General features: G+C 33.8%; 2 protein-coding genes across 2 annotated transcripts in view; both read right to left on the bottom strand.

Annotated features, from left to right (window-relative positions):
* Nucleotides 1-4,480, bottom strand: part of LOC144845707 (E3 ubiquitin-protein ligase rnf213-alpha-like) — a 35,290-nt gene extending 30,810 nt beyond the window's left edge. Inside the window, exons 1-8 of the mRNA XM_078703135.1 lie at nt 4,246-4,480; nt 3,300-3,422; nt 2,933-3,059; nt 2,349-2,587; nt 1,897-1,979; nt 1,098-1,231; nt 478-555; nt 24-329 (exon numbers count right to left, since the gene is read on the bottom strand). Of these exons, the coding sequence (XP_078559261.1) occupies nt 24-329; nt 478-555; nt 1,098-1,231; nt 1,897-1,979; nt 2,349-2,587; nt 2,933-3,059; nt 3,300-3,422; nt 4,246-4,397 (1,242 nt within the window). The 5' untranslated portion in view covers nt 4,398-4,480. The remainder of the gene's footprint in view (nt 1-23; nt 330-477; nt 556-1,097; nt 1,232-1,896; nt 1,980-2,348; nt 2,588-2,932; nt 3,060-3,299; nt 3,423-4,245) is intronic.
* Nucleotides 4,481-5,477: 997 nt separating this feature from the next.
* LOC144845708 (E3 ubiquitin-protein ligase rnf213-alpha-like) lies at nt 5,478-23,623 on the bottom strand. The gene is made up of 25 exons (XM_078703136.1): nt 23,498-23,623; nt 22,810-22,862; nt 22,161-22,437; nt 21,884-21,988; nt 21,219-21,353; nt 20,536-20,716; nt 19,931-20,275; nt 18,787-19,400; nt 18,380-18,539; nt 17,235-17,452; nt 16,809-16,940; nt 16,312-16,476; nt 15,237-16,087; nt 14,996-15,123; nt 14,161-14,226; nt 13,787-13,890; nt 12,086-12,221; nt 8,059-8,263; nt 7,699-7,930; nt 7,430-7,585; nt 6,697-6,811; nt 6,286-6,451; nt 5,944-6,118; nt 5,718-5,830; nt 5,478-5,502 (listed from the first exon to the last, which is right to left on the bottom strand). Exons 1-25 carry the CDS (start codon nt 23,621-23,623, stop codon nt 5,478-5,480), a joined length of 4,983 nt encoding a protein of 1,660 aa, XP_078559262.1.
* Between the last annotated feature and the right edge of the window lie 576 nt (nt 23,624-24,199).

Genomic DNA, 24,199 nt, shown 5'->3' on the forward strand with positions numbered 1-24,199 from the left:
CTTATGTTGTGATCATGACAAACCTTCTCTAATTGAGAATTTTCATTTTCAGTATCATCTACTTCCTCATATTCCTTTTCAAAGAATTCAGCTACATCCTGTTCCCTTCCTATATCATCCTCTTCCCCTCCAATACCATCCTCTTCCCTTCCAATATCATCCTCTTCCCTTCCAATATCATCCTCTTCCCTTTCTATATCTTCCTCTTTTATGTTCACTTTCTTCTTTTTTTCAATCAATGGCCGTAGCAAATCTCGCTTGCCAAAGAACCACACCATTACATTAAGTGTTCTCTCAACGTCTCTTAAGCTTACAAAGCTGCACTCATTCTAATTAAGACAAAAATAAATAATTATGAATATATTGATTTTAAATGTCTATTTAATTTTAACAGGAAGGAAGAATAATGTGCAAAATAGCATTTAAAAAGCATGACAGGGTAACCATACCCCTACTCTCAAATTTCTTAAAACACACCTTCTGTTTCCTCATAAACATCTGTGCAGCTGATAATACCTCACAGACGACATCTACCTGCTGTTGCTTGACAATACCCTGAAAATAAATCAAACATCAAAGTCCACTGATCACCATGATACATTCAACTCAGATGTGACACTACAATTTGTGATATTTTGTAAATATAATGCATATAATAGTACTTTAAAAACATGTGCTGAGGAATAAAAGATTAGAAAAGCATATTATTTATATAAATATTTGATATACATATTTATATTAAATATATAATTTATTCAGTTACTTAACGGACAGACTTACTGTAAAAAGTTTCTGAAAGATTAGCCTACATCACTGTATGATTGAAAAATTGCTTAAAATCCAAATAAAAAATGATGCCCGACTTGTTACTCATAGATATATATTGTTGAGAATAATTCATAATGTGAGGCTTGAATGAATAAATGCTTGGATATACGCTTGTATTGTATATGCGTACTGAATTTCCTTTGTTCTACCTGTTTAACTTGGAGGCACAGGTAGACAACACTAGATATTTGTGACACCAGTATTAAAAACAGGAAATGGTATTAAAAATAGGAAATGGTACTAACAAAACAACAAGCCTTAATACTTACAAAGCGTTGAACAATTTGCTTAATATACATCTTTTCTACATCACTGTTCAACTGTCCAAAGTCCCAAACAAGTGGTAGCATGCTGGGAGGCAGAGCTTGGACTCTGTAAACAAGTTGACGTAAAGGTATGCAACCTAAAATTTAAAATACCAATTAGGTTGGTGTTCTCTATGTATTGTACAATGCTCTCTGGAACTCCCTCAGTTCATTTCATTAATATATTTGACCAAATAAAATACAACAATTCAGGAAAAACAAGAGCAATCTATGCCATTATAACTCTGTAAGTCAGTAATTTCTTAAGGTGCTCCTGTAGCTTCTCAACTCAACTGTGTCGACATAAGCACTCCGAGCAACTGAACTCAACTGACTTAACTAATCGCAACTGACAGGCACAAAAAATAAGTCGTTCCTTTCAGTTGCCATGTTTCTTCTTCTGGAAAGGGCAGAACTGAAAGTTGAGGTTTAAATTGCGTCACATGTGCGGTATGGGCAATAATCGGTCGGTAGCGATCGGTTCAAGGTTACCATATAAGCGCTCGCGCATACTGGTTCCTATACAACTATGAATTCAACTAGTTACAGTCAGTTCCAATGTTGACATAAGCACTTGCACACTGGTTCCTTTAAGTTCCATTCAGTTGCTAAAAAAACATAAGTGCTGTCATGAAACTAGTTTCTTCAGTTGAGTTCCATGTGTCTACATAAGCTCACCTTTAAAATACATACATTGTTTTCTTGTAATTCAGCTTATGTGAAATAAAATTTTCAATAAATTTAATGAAAATAGAATAGCTACCTAGTCTATCTGTTGTTTTACTTGCTTTGATGTGGTAGCCAAGACCTGCTGCTTCCAATCTTTCAATCATTTCATCTGTGTGCCTAAATTGTAAATAAACATATTTTGTTTCATTTGTAAATAATTCCAACATTAAAGAGGAAGAAAAAGAGATGGCGCTTTAAGAACTTCTTACGCAGAAACAAAGAGAGCAACTGAAATCGTACTAAGTGGAGAACATGGTGACCAACCTTTTTATTGAAGACGGCACATGATGATGAAATAAGTACATTTAATTTACTAAATTAATTGGTTCCAGAATAAACATAGGGGGAACAAAAAATAGATTATTTCTACATTTTGTTAATAAGTTGTGTTTGTGCATTGTTCTGTGATTTATATTCCACCTTTTTTGTTTAAAAAACTTTTGTGCATGGCTTAAAGTTTGCGAAAAAGAAGTGTTTGTGAAATACCTTTTATAAGGGTTGCAAGCAGCAACAATCTTCAGACCACTGCCTTTGAAGTCAATTTGCTGGCCATTCATTCGACCATCACACATGATCTCTTTTATGATTCCAATCGCTTCTGTCGTATTCGCTTCATCAAAAAACAGAATCGTATCAATTTCATACTCAGACTTGTTGTATTTAGCAAGTTTTTCAGCTTTGTGTATACGTTCAGCAATATATTCCGAAGAAGTGCCTCCATGTACCTTAATAGAAACAAAATATGGTCTTAAAATTTTATGAATTGTATTGATTTTAAACTTTAATATTAAATCGTCTAAAATATGAAGAATTTATCAAGCAAGTATTCAAGGCAAATATATATGTAGAAATATACCGAAGTGTTTTATTCATTTTTAAAAAATGTGCTTATAGACCTACATTGTATTTTATAATAGAGCGATCTATTTGATTATATTAATTTTAAGCATTACTAATGGCAGGCCTTTGAAATTAAAACAACAACTAACTGAAATTACTGCATCGTTGTTATTGTTTAATTGTGATAATTGAGATTACATTTTTTTGGAAAAACATATATTAAATGTTACCTTCATAAGAATCATGTTTTGAACCTCATCATCTACAATGCCACCTGCTTGCAACTGACACATGAAACGGATCAGGCGTGTTTTGCCACAACCTGTTTCTCCCATCACAATCACAGGGATACCACACCTATACAACCAAGAGGAATGACTGTTATATCTTTCTTACACTGAAAATGTCACATTAATAGAATAAGAGTATAAAGAGGCGTAAGTAAAAGAAAATAACTTAAAATGTATGGTAGAATTAGTTCTTTGTATTTCCAACAGGGATTTTTATAACAGTAATGTAATATAAACCAAAATAAAAATCAAACAAAATGTCTACAAAACTATTATTTAATTGCTTATTTTTATGTAATGTGCTTACCTAAATCTCATGTGTATAGCTAAGATCTTCTTAACATTATCTGTGGTCAGCTCATACGTGATGTCCGGGTTACTAACATACTTAATTCCCATTACCATACACAACTTTTTCAACTTCTCGTCTCTTTTGGATGAAAGAAAAACATTGAATTATATGTGAAAACAATGAACAGGGACGAACTGTCTTACATGTATGATAAAATACAGCTAGACTCCAAGACTTTATTGGAAAACTGTAATCTGCAGAGCAACTAAGAAGCCAAGCTGAGTGGCTAGACAAAACGGTTTATATTGGTTTAATTTTGATTAATTCGTTTTATATCGAGTGAGTGGCCGAGCGGTTAAGACAGTGGAACCGTAATCTACAAGTCTTCTTGGTAAGGACTATAAACCGTAGGTCCCATGTACACAATAATACTTGCACTAAAGAACCTTGTACATCTTTCGAGACAATTAGGGGGTTACCCCGGTGTACTAGCTCAGATAGCCACTGTCGTGGACAGACTTAATGGTACCGTAGGTGGCAGCCGGTGACATGACGTGACCCTTAGTAGAGAAGAATTTTGAAAAGGTTGAACATCAAAGTCCACAGCCCAATGAGCGCTATTGCGTATATGGCGCTATATGAATCTTAATTATCATTTATCATTGCCTTATTAGATTAGTCATGAAAAGAATAAAGCAATATAGATAATAGGATATTTAATTTGGATGCAACGCACTGAAGTAAGCACAACGCAAGTGAGTTAACTGAATCACAAGCAACAGTTTGGATGATCCATTCCATAGCAATTGCTCAAAGTACTTACAGCTGAATTACGTAATTACTTTGTGTCTAAGTGGGAACTTATTATTAAAACTGTCCTTAATACTGGCATTAGAAATTAACATAAAATAGGTCAGTTCAGAAAGCCTAAAAAAACATTTTAAAATATGATAAAATTCACCTTGGTAACGAGTTGAAATCTTCTGAAAGGTTAACTGTTTGATTTTGAAGTGCTCGCATCAAGCTTTTTGTCATCACATTGCGTTGAAGAACCTCTCCGTTGACATCTAGAAGTGTTCCGTAGCGATTAACACTAAACCCCATAAATGTCATGGTCTGATGATCTTGATTAAAGAAGATGTATGGATGTGGGCTAAAAAAAGATTAGTGTTGTTAAGAGTCCTCAAAATTTGTGTTTACAATGCAAATACCTTATCTTTTTGGTTAGCTTTAGGCTGATTCACTAGGGACTTAACGAAACAGGACAGGAAGCCACAGGACGATGCTCATGAATAATTTATGCATGATCTTTAACAAAGTGGGTAAAGCTTGGTGGTTAAAGGACAACTTGACCGAGGACCATATTTTAACAACGTATTAGAACCATCGCGAGATTAAGGATATCACCGCACGCGCTCGCCGTACAGCCGTCGCCGTAGATTGCTGTGACGTCACAGGTGCATCACAAAATTTACATCATGAGTTTTCTGACAAAGTCTGGAAAATCGCGAACATTTCTAGTAAACACACTTTGTAAATAAATCTTTAAAAATATAAATGTTGATTTTTTTTATTTTTTCTTTTGCTTATCTGGACTCATTAAGTAGATTTAGCGATGCACCTGTGACGTCACAGCAATTTACGGCGACGGCTGTACGGCGAGCACGTGCGGCGATATCCTTAATCTCGCGATTGTTCTGAAATCATATGTACATCCCTAATACGTTGTAAAAATATGGTCCTCGGTCAAGTTGTCCTTTAACATGATGGCCAGCATGTTAACCACCAAGCTCCACCCACTTTGTTAAAGCTCATGCATAAATTATTCATGAGCACCGTCCTGTGGCTTCCTGTCCAAATGTTGAAAACTTTTAAATAATTTGTTCTGTATATATGTATGATGGCAAATAAAATCAAACAAACGACCGTGACAGTATAATACTGTCACGGTTGTTAAATACTGTCACGGTTGTTTGATTGATTTCATTTGCCATCATACATATACAGAACAAATTATTTAAAAGTATTCAAAATTTGCTAAATTAAAAAAAAAGTACAGATAGGAATTATATAACGGTAAACAAAAAAGAAAGATTTAAAAAACCAAATCCCCACAACCATCCAAACAATCTTAAGACTCTACCCCACTCCCTAAGCCTCTAATAACTATAAGCATGACAGATTATGGTTTATTCATCCTGTAATTGTAATTTTCTCGCTGTTGGATGAATATAAATTTTTTTTAAAATAAATAAATAAAAGGTTAGGGTTCTTTAATACACTTGAAGGGTCTACAAAGAAATAAAGAGGTGTACAGTGACAAAAACAATACTGTAATAAGAATAGGAGATCACTTGAATACTGTACTAGGTACAAGAGCAAATACATTACATTTTGGTTAGATTTAGTTGGGAGAGAGAAGTATATACTTACCTGCTTTCCCATCGTCTGCGAAGCTGTAATGCTTGTAAACTGCCATCTGTTTCTTGCGCGGGATCTACAGGATAACTCTCATCACTCATTTGAAGAGACGGAGTAGCAAAATCCTGATAATATAAAACAACTAATAAGTTTTCATCATATCCTAAAATCTCAAGCAGAAAAAAGATGAAAGTTTTTAAAATAAAAAATAAGTAAAAAATAATTCATAAATTGTAACCTTTGACATTTGTAACATGAACCTGACAACAAATGTTTTAAAGCCATCCAGTCCAGTGCCAGCCAGCATTTCAGGTTTACAAAAGTGAGAGCTTTCGCAAGCTTCTAGCTGTTTTTCAAGAAAACAGGCAAAATGACATAACTCAGACCATGATGGATCACAGAGGCCACAGTGTCTAAAAAAACACAAACAAAAATATTTGACTTGATGTGTAAGTTCAGGTAGCTTGTTAAATAATTTTTTAGGAAAAAAAAATAATCTCAGTATTTGTTGGAAAGCTGTTTTAATAATAATGTACATATACACTATGAATGGTCAAAACCTAGTACTGCACAGTTTTACCTTAGTAGTGTTACAAGGCACTCTTCATGAGTTCCAGACACATCTCCCTTAAATGTAAATTCATCTAATTTAGTACCCTCATCAAGTCCTCTTAAATAACAATATGGACGCTGGAAACTTGAACTTCGAAAATGCTGATCATCCATCAGAGGATCCTTAAAATCTTCTACAAATTAAAATTAACATGTATAATTACTGATGATGTTATCCTTGAAAGCAACAAATAAAAACAATAGCCCTTTGACATGTTGTTAACAGATGTAATTTAATTTTACTATGGTGTAATTGCAAAGACATTATATGTGCCCTTGGTATACTTTTTCTTAGGTTGTATTCCAAAATAATGCTATCTGCATGAATAGGGGTTTATAAACCGATTATTAGGTGTCTGTATTATAATAAATATCTTGCCTCTTAATAGATTTTTAGATTTCTCTTCTTCCAACTGGTATACCTCTCTAGGTGGTCGACACAGAACAGTTGGGAGACTCTCATAGAAACATTGTGTGATGAATTTCTGATCACTCTAAATTCATAATTTAAAACCAGTTCAGTACAGTAGTCAACAATATTATTGTACGTTGATAAATTTCATAAATTTGTTATTAATAAGTTATAAAATAAATATTATTAGGATAAAAAGTGACTTAGCAGAGGTGCTAAATCAAATTGAATGATGACTAAATACAGTTGAAGTTTTACCTTTCAATTCAAACATTAATACAATGTATTAAAGTTGTAACAATTTAAATTTAAATATGATACAATATTGTTTTTTTCATTTCTTGTGTGTATTGGATATTTGATATTTTATTTTGATATTTGTAATCAAACAGGTATAAGTAGCCAGTCAGGTCTAGTATTGATATTTGGCTATATTGAAACAGTATACTGTATATCGCTTTTTATATCTGTGAAATAAACAGAAAATTTATAGTCTCTCAAGAAAAATATCATTCCCTCATGAATCTTATATTTCACCTCTAACCAGGCAATATCTGTATATTATTACCTCCGCCAAGGAGGTTATTCAATCAACCTGGTTTATTTGCCTATTTGTGTGTTTGCAAGATTACATCAAAACTACTGAACGGATTTTTAACAAATGTTCACCATATAGATATCTACTATACAGACTACAAACCTTTCCCTCATCTTTAGATTCTGCTTCCTTTGGGTCAAGAGTGACCTCTACTAGATAAAGGTCATAGAATTTTCTTTGCCAAACAAAGCCATCAGAGCAACATATTGTGTTTAGCACAAGAAGATTGAATAGAAAATGGTCCAAACCTCCACACACCTATAACAAAATAATGTGGTAATTATGTAAAAAGCATTGTAGCAACAAGATGCGCAAATATACGCTTAAAGATACCTTAATATGACACTAGTGTAAATCTACAGTATACTCACATTTGGTGAAATATCCAGATGAAAAATTCGAGGAAAGTTTAAATCATTTCTTTGAATTTCTCTGATTAATTTCTTTGCAATGTTATGCTCTTGGACAGTCGGTGTCTGCAAAGGAACAGTGATGCAGCAATTTTGTTCCTGGCCAGTACATTGAAGTCGCTCTTTGTATCGTTGAATTAAAAGTGATTTTCCAACACCAGGTCTTTTAGAAGATACAGTCTGTACACATGTTCTAAAAAATGTGCAGATTAAAATGTTAGAAATTAAATGATAATATAATTATATTACATTGTTAATTATAAAATCAGTTTCAATTTTTCTAAAGACAACATTTATTTTGTAATAAGAAGCTACAGCAACCTCAGATTGGTTAAATTAGCTGCTGGTATCAATCCTTGGTTTGTTGGTTTAACTTGTTGAATGAACTGTTTACAAAGATAATCTTGGATTTCCTCTTGTTTTCGGCAAGTTAGCTTATTTGATGAAATGCGGTCAGAGTTCAATGCTGCCACCATGTGAGATTGGTCTTCTCTTTCCTGATTACAAATGATCACAAGTTTGAAACCTAACAAATAATTAAACAATAGGTTAGAAATTTACTTTGGAATAAATGTGTTATCATATGTGTTAATATGCAATACACCTTTGCGAGATGAACAAATATACTTCACGTCTAAGCCTTAACCATTGATCAAGCGCCAGTGCTGCACGACTTGGCTCAAACTTTTCCAAATTTTCCTTTATTAACAACACAACTTTGTGATTTTTTTGTGATTCTATATGTGTCTACACTCGCTTTTTGACGGCAGTGCTAGCCTGAACAGTGAACACATTACGATTCTATTTGTGCTTTGGCCCGCTGACTATTGTTACCGCGACTGTCATTGTTATTGGTATGCTGGCCTAACGCGCCCATTGTTCAAACGACTACTGTGAGTAGATGATCAAGTACTGTATTTATTTTGCGTGTGGTGCTAGGCATAGTTGCTGTGATGGTTCTTATATACTCGGCTGAAGATCTTATTGCAATTAACCGCTCATACAACACGGAGTGGCGTAGCCCTGTTAACTCGGGTGGTATCTTACGCATGCATCCTACTTGTTGGGCCTCTGCAAAACAGCTGAGATTAGTTAAAGTCACCAGAAGAGGAAGTCGAGCAGGTAGAGCGTCTAGGATGTCGACTGTGAGCGCACCAGTTGCCGAACCTGTCTTGGACCCTGTGACACATCTAACAAGCACTGATCCAACTAGTTGCCCGAGTAATGATAGTGTTGCTGATATCTTCATCCCAAAAATTCTTGTTACTAATGCCCACTCAATTTTAAATAAGCATGACGAATTCTGTATACTTCTCAATGAAAATTCACCTGACATCTGTTTTGTTACTGAATCATGGATCCGGAACGACACACCACCAGAGCGTTTTAATGTACGCGGTTATTTCGCGTTCACCACAAACAGAGTGGACCAAGTTGGTGGTGGTATTGTTACATACGTCAAGAAAACTCTTAGTGCTGAGATCATTAAGAATATTACTGTTCCTGAGCCTCTGGAAGTTCACTGGTTGCTGATTAAACACCACAGACTACCACGGAATGTGCCGTACCTAGTTTTTGCAAATGCCTACCTACCATCAGGTAAAGAGTCAACACTGGGTGGAACTATGTTGACTCATCTACATACTGGCGTGGACTTTGTTAGAACAGCAAAACCACAGACAGGTATACTTATCTGTGGCGACCTGAACAAACTGAAGTTTAATTCCCTTCTATGTGGCAATCAGTTAAAACAGGTTAAGTCCCCCACTAGAGGAAATAACATACTTGATGTGATCATTACTAACATTAATGACATGTATGATATCCCTTGTATCAAATCCCAAATAGGACATAGTGACCATAACGTAATCATAATGTCCCCAAAAACGTGTAAATCCGACAATAGCTTAATCAACAAATCTTGTAGACCAATGCCCCAGTCCAAGATTAATGCTTTTGGTCAATGGATTCAAAATCTTTCTTGGGACACTGTATTAGGCACCCCCGATGTCCAATCCAAAGCAGAGCTTTTTTATGAACTAGTCAATGGTGCTGTTGAAAGGATCTTCCCAACCAAAAATGTTAATGTCCACCCCAATGATAAGCCATGGATGAACAATACTATTAAAAAACTTATCAAAAGGTAATGAACCATTAAGGAAACATTTCCGTAACAAAATTATCCATGAAATTAATGTATGTAAGAAACGCTACTCCCAGCGCAAAGTTAGAATCTTGCGTGAAACTAATGTTAAGAGATGGCATTCGGAGATTCGCAGCATCACGAATAAAAAACCCCCATCCTCTACTATCCATATTAATGGTGTCAACCCAGAGGACTACTTAATGACCGCTAACGTAGTAAACGCCCAGTTAGCTAGTTACTCCCAGCAACAACCCCCAATTGATACGTCCATGCTACCAGCATACCTACCCTGTCCTGAACCACCCCCCCAATTTGAACCATATGAAATATATGATGAGTTAAGAAAAGTGTCTATTGCCAAATCTGGTGGTCCAGACAACATACCTCAGATTCTTCTGAAGGAATGTGCAGTAGAATTTAGTGAGCCTGTTACCAACATCATTAACGCCTCAATATCACAGGGTAAAGTTCCTTCCCAGTGGAAGGCAGCTAACGTTGTCCCTGTCCCAAAAACGTATCCTCCTTCGCTAGAAAAGTTAAGGCCCATTTCTCTTACCCCTACCCTGTCTAAAATAGCTGAACGCAAAGTAACTCAAATAGTTATTGACGCCATCAAACCAAAACTAGACATTAGGCAATATGGAAACCAAAAGGGCGTCTCCACAACCCACTGCCTAATACACATCTACCATTTTCTTGCTTCCAATACTGATGTGGCAAGTAATATTTGCACTCTGGTACTTACTGACTTTAGCAAGGCGTTTGACCTGGTCGATCACACTATAGCAGTGTCTAAATTATTAGATCTCAATATCCCTGCCTCCTTGTTGAAGTGGATAATTGACTTTTTGATTGACAGACGCCAAAGAGTGAAATACAAAGACGTATATTCGCAGTGGGTCATCCTTACTGGGGGTGTTCCCAAAGGAACCTTACTTGCTGTTCTGATATTCCTGGTCGTTATTAATAACGCTCTTGATGGGTCAAATGAAGCTGGAATTCCGGTCTGGAAGTATGTTGACGATCTTACCTTAGGGGAAAAAATTAAGCCATGGGAGAATAGTATAATTCAAAATTCCATCAATATACTCTCCCAATGGGCGTCTGATAACAAATTGAAACTAAACCCCGCTAAATGCCAAATATTCCAAGTTTTCTTTGGCCGCCGCTTACTTCCAGACTGGAATTTCACAATTAATGGTACTGTGTTACCACTTGCTGATAAAGTAAAATTACTAGGTGTCGTGATTGATAATGATCTTAGATGGGAGAGCAATACAAATGAAATAGTTAAGAAGGGGAACCAAAAACTATTCATGTTGAGACTTCTTAAGCTAAGTGGTTTCAATAAGGAAGAGCTGTCCATTGTATTTAAGGTCTACATCAGACCCGTTTTAGAATACGCCGCCCCAGTTTGGCATTTTGGTATAACCCACGCACAATCCAACCTGATTGAACGCGTCCAGAAAAGGGCTTTTAGGTGTATAATAGGCTATGAGAACTATACATCATACGATGCGGCCCTGACTGAGTTAGGCTTTGAACGTTTGTCAGACCGCCGTGACCTGCTTTGTGCCAATTTTGCTCACAAATGTGTACAAAACAATAGATTTAGTGAATGGTTCCCACTAAACAATAAAACACATAACATGAATATGCGAAAATCACTTAAATACAAAGAATATAAATGTAGAACTAAACGATTCCAATGCTCCCCTATACCATCAATGGTTAAATTACTAAATGAATGAACGAAAAAGAATGAAAATGAAAACTATATTTATTTATTTTTATATATATTTAAACGTTATATATTTTTAAAGATATTTTTCTACTAATTAATTGACTATGTACCGTAACTTAACTATTGTTCTTCATTTTGCTCATTTTGTTTAATTCTGTATATTTTTTGTATAATGTATTTAACTACTCAGTTTGCAATTCAGTTTATACTGCCATGAATTGTTTTATGTATATACTTATTTGATGAATAAAAGATACCGAAATATATATATATATAAGATGGTTTTTATGTACAGTGAACCATTCCAGGAGAGACCTCTATTAAGGCAACACTTTGTTGGGTCATCATTATTTTTGTACCTTGAGCACTCCTGGTTGAGATGTATGATGAATGTTTGTTATTATTATGAGTGTTATTTTATTCTGTTTACATACAAAATAATAATTTAATTTGCTTACCATGTTTTCCCTTCATTAAATGATTAAGCTTAGTAACAGCTTCAACACTAACATCATAATTTAAAACATCAGCATTCACAAGACAGTATGTCTTATTATTATCACCATTTAATGCCCTTCGCCATAATAACACAACCTGTGGATAAAGATTTGAGAAATTGCATGATTCTTTTCTTAGATTTGACAAAACTAGAGGGCATGGTGGTTTCGCTGGCATTGGCCACTGATGGTTATTGAATGCTGTAATAAAGCTTCGGTGTAAATAACTGGAAATTAAATCCATAAAATACATGTCCATGAAGTGAAAATAAATGTATGTAGTATGTAGCCCCCTGTGAATTATCTCCGAAGGAGGAACTTGCCAGTAATTATTTAAAATGAATATTAATCTTTGCATGGTATCGAACCTACATTTGATGAATTTTGGGTGGTATACACAAATATTTTTTTTCGAACAATCGATCGATCAGGCCGCTTTATTATCACAATCAATTATTGACAAAGGCAAATCAAATTAGATTAAATTCTATAGATATTATACTTAAATCTAATAATCTTCAATTATTCACATTGTGTTGTCATCCAGTTCAAGACCTGGGTTTTTGAGGGGGACATTTCTATAAATGATCTATAAATCCCAGGAATTCGCACAACTAAAGCAAGGTACGTCTGTTAATCACAGAAATAAATGGGACTAAAAGTTTAATTCAACATAATATTATATGAATGTAAAATAATTTAGTACCCTGTGAATACTTTGCTAAAACTAAAAAGTATGGCATAAATTAATTAAAAATAATTATAAATACATTTTACTCAGTAAAGAAATGTATATGCTTTTATATTTTTATAATGTACGACTAAACAAAGTATGGCAGGTAAGACTTTTGTTCACTTAGTAACCATATTATGTAATTTTCATTTATTTTGAGTAATTTTAGTTTCTTGTCGAAACAATTATTGTTGCATTATATATTTACTTAAACCAGAACATCTTGCAGTATACATTTTCCCTTTTCTGTCTTAATGTACAATCCGTCATTAATTAATTTTTTTTCTGTAACTCTCATTTTAACTGGTGGCCATGCCTTAAAGTTTAATATAACATAGCCTATGTAAATATGTGAACATGATTGGTTGAAACTGCATCACATGACTACCGCTGCGAGGATCGTAAATCGTATATATCCTCGAGAACGATGATATTGACTGAGTAATTTTCGCGTAATTATCGTGTCCCCTGTCATTAAACATATAAAATCCAGCAAATTCTCGAGTACGATGATATTGACTGTGTAATTTTCGTGTGAAAACACTCGCGTTTGCCGATAAATAAACAATAGTCATCCACTGGGTCTTGAACTCACGATAAAATTGTCACTTTATCACAAGACAATGCTTCATGCGCTGCGCTACGGACCTTGCTTGAAGAAATTAATCATCTAAACTATTTAAACTATGCATATATAGCGCCCTCATTTGTTATTAGTCCTCCCAAGATGTGATGAAAGACCATTTGTGATTGGTTAATACTCACGGAAGTAGTTAGTTCCGTGCGACGCGGCGAACATCCGTTGATTCGGCTCGCGAAGAAGACAAATTATTATTTATTCGGCCTACCGAATAATATTATTATTATTATTAATGTAGGCTTATTGACATAATTGTTACTGGAATACTGTAACAATTACAACTTATTACCTCTTCCAGACTGGTAGTAGAATTGCATAGTAATACTTCATCATAGCTTGGGAGACTTTCATTGTTTTCCATGTAAACGGAGAGTACGGTGTTAAGAACATTTCCTGTGAAATAAAAACAAGTTAGTATTATATAATTATATGATAAATGAAGTTCAACTTATCTTTACTATATTAATTATTATGATCATATAAATTTTTAAGACGCAATGAGATATTTGAAAGTAGGGAAGACAAAAGACTGTAAGCTAAATTGGAGGTCACTCTTTGAGAACCTCAAATAAAGTAAATTCAAGCTCAATATCATTATTGGTAAATGCAGACTTCTATCCACAAACAAAAAACAATCAAAAGCCAATCCATAAAAAAACTTACTTGCAGGACTAACAATTAGATTAGGACAGCCTGTTTTAAACACTTGAGGAAAACTTCTTTTTGTTTCTATAAAAATGAAAAAGAAAGACAAAATTACGTTGTAAATATATATCATACATGTACTGTAATTGAAAACAATAAATATTTGCAAATTAAATGTATATTCCTTTTGTTTGGTTTATACTCAGCTCTGCTTATTTTATTTCTGTTCAGATCCCCAATTTTAATTAAATCCCATTTAATTTCATCTTATAGCAGTGACTCTTAAAAGCAGTGATTTAGTTTATGTATATTTTTATTATGTTTATACCCTTTTTACACTATCGACTGGGAGAGAAACAGGAGTTGAACTCGGAGGCAATTTCCAAAAAAACTACGAGACTCCAGTTTCACCCATTTACACTCCATCAATCACCCCGGTGCTGTCAATCAAATCAGTACTGTGAGCACACACATGGAACATAGAGTAACTGACTATAGTTTAAACATTTAAACACTGGAACATATCAGGGGTTTGGTGCAGCAGTCACATCGAGATATGAGGCACTTGCGCTACATGTTTTACTGAAAAAAACTATAGACGTCTTGAACTACCAAGGCGACAGGAAAAGGGCCACGCCAGATAGGCAAAAGGGAAACAGTTTGTGACAGGGTTTGCGATAAAATAGGCGTCTAGTTTTCATTGATTTAAAGGTAGGATATCTTTATCGATGGGCTTAGCATCCAGTATAGCTGAAATCAATTTTGACACTGGACAGGCCAGGGACTTAGTTTTAGTTTTAATTTTTTCTGACCTAACCTCTTTACCAGCTCACCATAACAATTACAAACTTACTATCAGATGAAGCCAGACACTGCAGAAGCATTCCTAGTGTCTCAAGACTAGCATAATCAGATAAGTCTACAGTCTTTGTTTTACTTAGATATTTTTCCCATAGAATCTTCAGCTTTTTCACAAGAGTTCTGGAATAAAGGATAAATATTTAGACACTAATAGCAAACTTAGCTACAGTACTCTAAACTACTACACTAGTGCTGTCCATTTCATACAACCATTTTATTTACAATGAACTTACGCATTCTTGTCCATTCCTTGTAACAAGTAATTCTTGACATTGTAAGTTCCAAAACCTTGATTCTTAAGACTGACTGGTCCTACTAGCTCTTTTTCCATCTTTTTATCTTGAACTACTTTGTTCTCTAATTCTTCGTTATCATTGCATAAGTCAGAAAGATTACAACCAACTCTATCAATGAATCTTGTCACAAACTCTTTTAATTCTTTTTCTTCATAAGAGGTACCTAAAAGATACATAACTGCTTCTTGAACATTAAGTGATCTTTTATGTTCTATAAATGCCATTGTCTGCTGTTCATCGTCATACATTTCTTTCAACTTATTCCAGAACTCAATCAGTTCTTCCTTGCTTTCATCTACTACATCTTCTCGTGTGACATCTTCTATGACATTTTCCTCATCAATACTTGAATTCGTTTCTTCAGACACCTCCACAACTGCTTTTCTCAAATCCTGAACTGTGCAATTTGGTCTCACAAGGCTTAATAGTGCATATATTTCTGGACTGACATCTTGTTTTCCAAACTTTGCTAGAGCACGTTGCAAAATCACAAGCTGTTTTGTTGTGTAAACATTCAGATGATAAAAATCTTCTCTTTTTTCATCGATGTAATCATACCAATTCTTCAGACTTTCTTTCATAAACACAAGCAGTTCTTTTAATATGTCAGTAAGCTGCTGCTTATTAGCAAACAAAGGTTTCTGCTCAGTGACACGGAAATCCACTTGAACTGGTGATTTGCTATTCTTATTGCATTTCAGAATGATTTTAAGGTCAGTGAAAAGTACATTTCCTGATGCACACATTTTGTGATAATATGTTTCCAAATCCTGCGCCCCATCGAACACCTAGAAATGAAATAATTTGTTTAATTTATGCATATGAAAGTGACATGAATGACACAATGAATCAAATTGGATGAAATTGTTGCTCCAAGTCAAAGTAATTTTAAAGCAGAAACTTGTTTTTTATTTAAAAAAAAAATGAATTCTTCTTTTGGAGGATAATAAAGTTGTTTGAATCATCATCTGTTATGTCAAAGACTAGCTCATCTGAGCTTACACTACCTTACCTCTACAAAGCGATCAACTTCTTCTTTGGCACCAGTGGTTCTGTGGGCCTTGCCAGCTACCAGCATCAACTTACTCTGTAGGTCTTTCAGTTGCTGTACCGTGTAAATCTTATCCTCATCAATTCCTTCACGGTTCTCCACCGGAACTCGAAGCTGTAAACTTCCCTAAAATCAATTTAAACTGTTTGTTATAATTATTTGTTCTATGCTAATGCTAAAATTCAAATTTAACATTTTCTGTTAATTTGTAAGCTTTTTTTGTATGCATTTCATACAACATACATAGATCAAGGCAATCAAACAACAGGACGCTGAGCTCAACTTGCCAAGATAGGCTATTGTAACAGACTGCATTTATTTGGCACAAGTTTAGTACCGTACATCATGAAAACTGACACTACACATTAGTTGAAACTGAATAAACAATAGTCATTATACAAATGAGAAGAGCTCTGTTTAAAAGAGATGTTTAAAGTGGTATAAGAATGATGCAATACCTCAGCTAGTTTGCCAATTTCATACATCCCATCTGCATTAATTCTTTCTACTTGACGTAATGAAGTCACTTCCACAGCTCCATGTGATTCCTTAATACCCTTCAACCATTCCATGAGACGAGAAACATCTCGCTAGTAAATACGAAAAACAAGATAGCAAGGTTATTTACAAGAATATAAATTATTATTATTTTTTTTTTCAATATTTTTATTATATATATACATTCAATTTGTTGAGCTTGTCTACAGTACTAAAACTTTTTGCACGACCAGAAGCAGGACATTTACCAAAACTTAAATTTTTAACTGATAAACTACAGCGTGCTGGTTTCGGTAGTGTAATTAATAAATTCTTATGTTTTATAAATATCTAGAATAATACATGAATTTGTGTAAAAAAGAGCTTTTGATTGTGCCAGACATTACCAGTTTCTTTGACAACTGCGGATCATTCTTCAAAGCTTTCCACGTCAGGTTGCAGATGTTCATAAGTTCTTTATAACCAGCATCTTCATTTAGATCAAAAATGAAGGCAGAATATCCAGTGGCAGCCTGATGGAGACATGCAACTCTGTCTACTTCTATTGGAGTTTCTCCAGCTTGTATCATTGCCAAATCTACAAACACCTTCAATTCCTGCACACCTACAAAAAGGATCATCAATTTTAGGTAAATATAGGCCTAACTGTCTGAAATGTATCTTTCCAACTTTTTGAATGATTCGGTTTACAGGCAAATTGGACCAGCCCATTGGTGTTTTGTTTTGCACAGGTAAAACATTAACAAGTGAGTGAGTGGCCGAGCGGTTAAGACAGTGGAACCATAATACGTAGCCGTAACATCAGCAAGGGTTCGAGGCTTGATCACTCGCTCTATGGTTCTGGTGGTAAAACAAGTCTTCTCGGATATATATATATATATATAGGACTATAAACTGTAGGTTCAGTGTACAGATCTGGCTCATGTGCCCTTTAAAGAACCTAAGTTCATCTTTCGAGACGATTAGGGGGGTTACCCCGGTGTACTAGTTCACACACAGCCACTGTCACAAACTCATCATATATACACACTGGGCCCTCTGGGAGAACAGTCTTAGACTGAAGAGGCTATCCAGTATAAAGAATAAAATAATAACAATAAATATGATTACATCAAATCAAATTTGTAAATTATTAAATAGTTTATCCATCTTGCCGAGTTACTCACTTTTTCTTATTTATTTACGATATGACACTCAACTTAACAAATGGTTTACATAAAACTAATTCAATGTTCTTTTACCTTTTATTAAATGTAATTTTGTTTAGTTTTATTTCAAATCAACTGACTGAGATAACAACCTCCAATAATAACAGCAAAAAAAATATAAATATGAAAATACAAACTTTCAATTTCGTAGTCAAGTGCTAATTATATAAAACAATACAGAAAGGAAAACAGAACTCTGTGCCTGCTCTCTAGCTTGTCAGACATAACATGTTATGTTGCGTCCAGAATAATTATGCAGTTGAGATTTTATTAAATAGTAACAGAAAAATTAAATGAACCAAAAACTTATGCTATTTACTTACTTTTGATTTCCTTTTTTATCCAATTAATAAGGGTTTTACTTTCTATTAACATTTTCAAACATTCACTCTCTTCTTTAGACACCTTTTTAAGCTCTCTACAGGCATTTTCCACGCCAATATTTAATTCTCTTAGGACTGTTTTCTTGAAATCTTTGTTGGTCTGTAATATACAAATATAGTAATAAAATTAATTCTGTGTCAATTATGTTTTTAAAAAATACATTAAAACATATAAATGTCTTTCAAGCTAAAGCTGACTTATTGCAAGTGAAAATTAACAATTTTGAATTTGTAATTCAAAATATAAATAACTTAAAATTTAGAATTAAAATATACATTACTATATATATTAATATTTTTATTTAAAACATTTCTGATTATGTAAAATTTAAAGATATTGTGTTTACTGTTGAACACAAAACGTCTATGGCACTGAAGTCTCCTGCAAGTTGGAAAGTTTCTTGAATCTCATGAATAGTGTTTGCTGTATCAAAACACCGAGCAATTTGTCGATAGAGACAGATCTGATCACAACGTTCTTTGATCCAATTATTTGGAATGCTGTCAGATTCAAAGATTTTGAAATGTGACTCCAAGTCTTCATCAGAAAAAGATGATAAGTTTTCTTCAACAGACTGTAATGTGATATTACCAGACATCAAGGATTGACCCAAGTTTTCTAAATCATTCTTGACATTTTGCCATATCAGTTTCTCCACATCATTCAGTTTCATTAGTCCTTCACTTTTCCCTCGTTGCATTAACACTCTACGGACAGTTCTTTTCCAAAACTGTTGGAATATCGAACTCAGGTAAAACCTTTGAATTTTTGGAAGCATTTCAACAATTTCATTTGAAAAATTGAAGAATATGATCTTTGGTGGAGATACTGAAGTGTAAGTTTCGTGGAAGTCAGGTGGACAGCAGAACTCAATTAACTGCAGCGAATCTCTATCAACTGTAAGTAATTTCTCCGTTTCTTTGATGTCCACAGCCAATATTTTCCTTCCACTGGAATCTTCTACAATAATATAATCATTAAGGTTAAAATAATGTCATAAAATATAATATAATGCTTATTTCGACAAAAATGTTTGCCCTAAAATCTTTCAAAATGACACAGCAATGGTTTTTTTGTGTATATAATACTGTAGTATAAACAGTTTACAGAAATTGTGATTCAGATTCATGTCTCATATCACATACAGGTACAAGTGCAATAATTGAGCAGACATGTTACAAAGTATACTGTAAATATAAATTAACCATAAAATCATAGTATAGTAGTACACAGGCATGCTAGTAAAAATTCTTATACCATATACTAATATGCAAAATGCGAAGACCCTAAAACTATCAATGACCATAGATTAGCAATGTAGCATGGAACTCACACCAACTGATTCCAATTTCACAAAATACACCAAATGATACCAAAGCTACATGATTCAGGTTAATACCGGTCACTGTGATGCATAGGACATACAGACAAGTCAGTCTCAAATTCTCACTTTAGGGCAAGGTTCAATAATCTAGAATCTCATACTTTACCGTAATGAATATCTCTGCACATTGTTATCATTACACCAACTTTAAGCGTAAAATCATCAAACACATTCAGTTCGCGTTCTCGCTGCTTAATTAATTTCTGCATCAATACATCAAACTTTATATTGGTCATATCAGATGGTAAGTGTTTCTTTGCGATTCTTGCAACATCTATGACATCACAGATTTTCAAGAATTGGTCTTTCTCTTGTCGAATCAATTTAAGATCTTTTACTGCAATTGTGCCATTAAAAATGCTGTTAAGGACAAGATCTTCCATCAAAGATTTAGCTTCAAAGAGTAGAGACTGGGCCTTTTCAGTTAAAGCAATACTACTTTTGCCCCTAACTGTAGAGTAATAAAAATATAAAGTGTAACAGTTATTCTTTTCCAAAACAAACAAGTTTAGCACACTGGCAGAGAATATAACTCTGCCACTAGAATTCTTTGAACTAGGCACAGAGTAGTAGAAATTGCATTTATGTACCACCCTTTACTGTTTGGCCATTATTTTCACCATGGAAACAATTTTTCTTGGCACAAGAAATGAAACCAGATGATTATCTATGTGAAGTGAATTAATTGACAAAAAAGTTATTATGCTGTACCTGCCATCCTAAAAAAACTAGCAAGTGGTTTCCATTGTAGTTGATGCTGGAGTGTCATGGCGTCTGGATGTGATAGTGAGCTTTCAAGCAGATGAGAGAATATTCTACCATATTTGGTTGCCTCCCGTGGTAAAGGTGAGCCATGTGTGACATTGTATAAAATGTTCTCTAAACCTGTAGCCTAAATATATAATACATTGTTTATAGCTGTTAACAAAAAATCCTGTACTTTTTCATTTTCAAAAAAATGCAAATGTTCTTTCAACTCTGTTTGTATCCATTTGTAAGACAGTGCCTAGCTAGGCTTAGTTTTGTAGGCCTAGCTGTTAAACATCAGTAACATACCAACATACGCTATCTATAGGCCTTGCCTGCCGTTGTGTAATAATTCTCAGTATAGCAGAAGCAAAAGTGACGATGCATTCTGGGATTTATAGCGGGTCGCTTAAATTATTAGAATTGACTTAAATTTAAAATTGTTACCATCTAAAGATGAAAACAATTATTGCAATAGGTCAATATAGTATTTAAATTTACATAAAATGCAGTTTGTGACTTTAAATTAGATCAAATAACGTAGAAAATAGGAAAAAATCTTAACACCCACAGTATGTATCCAAGTTACCATGATGTAAAATATTGTTTGTTCAGATTTGTTATGACTGTTGAGAAAGATACTTTACCTCCATAACTTTATCTATGACACCAAATGCTACTTCGGCAAAGGCTTCTTCAATCTTTACATGTAGATTTCTGAAGTCTGTATGGCAATAAAATGTTACCACTTGTTCTCCTCTGTAAGTTGAATTAAGAATTCTCTATAATAAAAAATCATTATAAAATTATTAAACTAGACGAGACTTCAAGAGAGTGAACCTAACCCACACTTATGTCAAGTCATTTGATCAGAACAGTTTCCGTTGCTATTGCAGGAAAAATATAACAAAAATTAAACAAAGAAGAAACCTATGCATGTTTTATTTAAGATCACTGTAATATCCAGAGCTTAGGCCTATGCTCACATGGCTGTCCATATTTTAAAGAGCCCCATCTATGTAGTCAACATAAAAGCATGGCCGCCGAAGTTATTACAGTTTTTAACATTAGTAGTTACTACAATCACATTCTCTACAGTAACCATTGACAAAGGCAATTAAAACTATAAAACTATATTAACAGAAATGATTTTTATTTGGTACATTATAGACATATTGAAAATTATCGTCTGTAAATTCAAATTTGGTGTTCACTCAAAAACTATAACTATATATATATGTTTGCAATTTGTAGCAAAAGTCAAACTTGAACCTATAGAGAAATGACATGAGAAGAAACAACAAACTATTACCGATCTGACGCTTTCCTGTAAACTTTTGTACAAGATGGTTTCCCATATTTCCTGAAACTTGCTGCAGTTAAAAACAACATTGAACAGGCTATTCAAAAATCCAATCTGATAAATATGAATAAAAATACAGTAATTGACACAAATACATTTTTAAATGATTACTGAAGTACAAAAATGACAATGTAGATATCTGCTATGATTGCTTGCATTACTGTACTAGAGTCACTGCAGTAATGATTGGGGGGGGGGGGGGGGGGGGTGTCCTATCAGTACTTACTACTGAATCAGTATGACCACTGCGTTCTATCAAACTCTTTATCAGGTGGTTCATAAGTTGTCCAGCTTCAACCACATATTCTTTTGCTGTCTCCATCCACTCATCTGTAGCCAAACTGGAATGAGTCACACATCTGTCTACACTCGCCACAAATAACTGCAGGAGCAACACAACTGTGTTATATTCATCTGCATATGAACAGTTTTTTAAACAGTTTAATGCTTCCAAGACAGTTGGTGTTGCTTTATAATCTTGTTCAGTGAGCTGGGTATCTGAACTGAAATTGAATATAAACAGAAATGATTTATATCATATATATTGAGTTGCCCATGCACTTTAAAGAGCCTTGTACATCTTTCGAGACGTGTAGGGGGAATTACCCCGGTGTACTAGTATACACACAGCCACTGTCATACTCATCAAGAGGGCCCCTTGATTGTCAGCATATGCTGTTTAGGGTCACCCTCTACAAATAAGGTGTAATAAAAAATAAATAAAATAAAATATAATTATTTCAATGGATTATATATATATAATTATAAACTTTAGAAGTCTCCTCACAAAAATGAGAGACAATAGAAATTAATCATAACATTTAATTGCATTTTAACTTTTTTTAAACCCTAAAAGTAACATACAATAGGCCTACCTTTCGTCGTCTTTTACTTTGTCATTTATAACCAAAAGGACAGACAGCAAATCCTAATGGGGGTAATGAAAATGTAGATGTTAGAGTTACAAAAAGCAGTGAGATGTTTCATAAAATAAAAAAAAACATTACAAACAAAAAAGTATGTACATAGTTAAACTGTTTATGAATTAGCGTATATACATCGATGTACAAAAACCACAATGAAAACTAAACACAGAAATGATCTAAATTAGAAATCAGTGGTGAAAATTTACAAGCCACTGTGGAACAACATGCTTGTTTTCGATTTAATTTTGATTTAAATGTACTTAGATTTCAATAAATTTAGTGTGTTATGTTTTATCTATTGTGGTTGTTCACTGTTCCCAGAAGTTGACTCCCTCAATAATCCTGAATCTTCAAAAATGACCCTAAAACGGTCAGATTTGCAACTGACCAATGAACACAACTTATAAAACTTCTACAATGGTAAGATACTTTCATGTACAGTATTTCCCTGATATTATTTTCAGAAAAAATGCTTCATAGAATAAGATATTCCAAAAGCTTTAATTTAAAATTCAAATCGAACAAAAAATCCTGATAGAAGACCATTATTATTACTATAGTATGGCTACACTGCAAATTTCTTAAAAAGTTAAATTGTTTCTTTTCACAATAATTAGATATCTTATGATTGTGTCACCTGTAAATAAGATAACTGGTTGTAAACATCAAACATCTGTCGAACTCTTTGTCCAATTGTACAACAAGTGATATAAAAGTCAAACTTCGCAATACGGAATATTTCAGTCAGCTGATGGAGGTCCATTGATGACAGAAATGTGCGTTGAAGCAGAACATCAATTTGGAAGAGCCACTGAAGATGTGGTATTATTCCTTTTATTTGCTCCCTATCAATCAGACAATCATCAGTGTTACTATACTTAATGTTGAGGGTGCTATTTATGTTGTGCTATATTGAATTATAAGCTGCATCGTATAAATAATATAAAGTACACTAAGTCAAAGTGTTATCTAGGTATTGTTTAGTATTATTTTATATTACAAACAATTTTTTAATTACAAAAAATTAACAAGATAAAATACTGTATGATTTAAGTGGGATTTGTGTATAGTAAACGATGTTATCTACTGTTTAGACATACTATACGTATCTTGAATGAATCAAACTAACGTAACATTTAATACCTTTGCTATTATTATTGAATTATTCGACATCCTTTTTAATTTTAATAATTAATTTTAATTCCAGTTTTAATATTACAACATCACTGTCTGTGTTAAAGCAGTTAAAGAATTGACTTACAGGGTTACATTTCGATATTTTTTGTTTTCCTTAATGTCCAGATTATTATGACCCCACCATGCAACATCATGATAATTA

This window comes from Antedon bifida, chromosome 6 (genome assembly GCF_963402885.1).
Source record: "Antedon bifida chromosome 6, ecAntBifi1.1, whole genome shotgun sequence".
Lineage (NCBI taxonomy): Eukaryota > Metazoa > Echinodermata > Crinoidea > Comatulida > Antedonidae > Antedon > Antedon bifida.

What these genes read in the sequence shown, in the direction of transcription:
- LOC144845708 (XM_078703136.1), bottom strand. Translation starts at nt 23,623, where the DNA reads ATGGACCTCCATCAGCTGACTGAAATATTCCGTATTGCGAAGTTTGAC. An exon ending in TCATAGATAAAGTTATGGAG is followed by an intron (nt 20,717 to 21,218) that starts GTAAAGTATCTT and finishes TTATATATTTAG; the next exon opens with GCTACAGGTTTAGAGAACAT. An exon ending in AAGTTGATCGCTTTGTAGAG is followed by an intron (nt 16,088 to 16,311) that starts GTAAGGTAGTGT and finishes TTTCATTTCTAG; the next exon opens with GTGTTCGATGGGGCGCAGGA.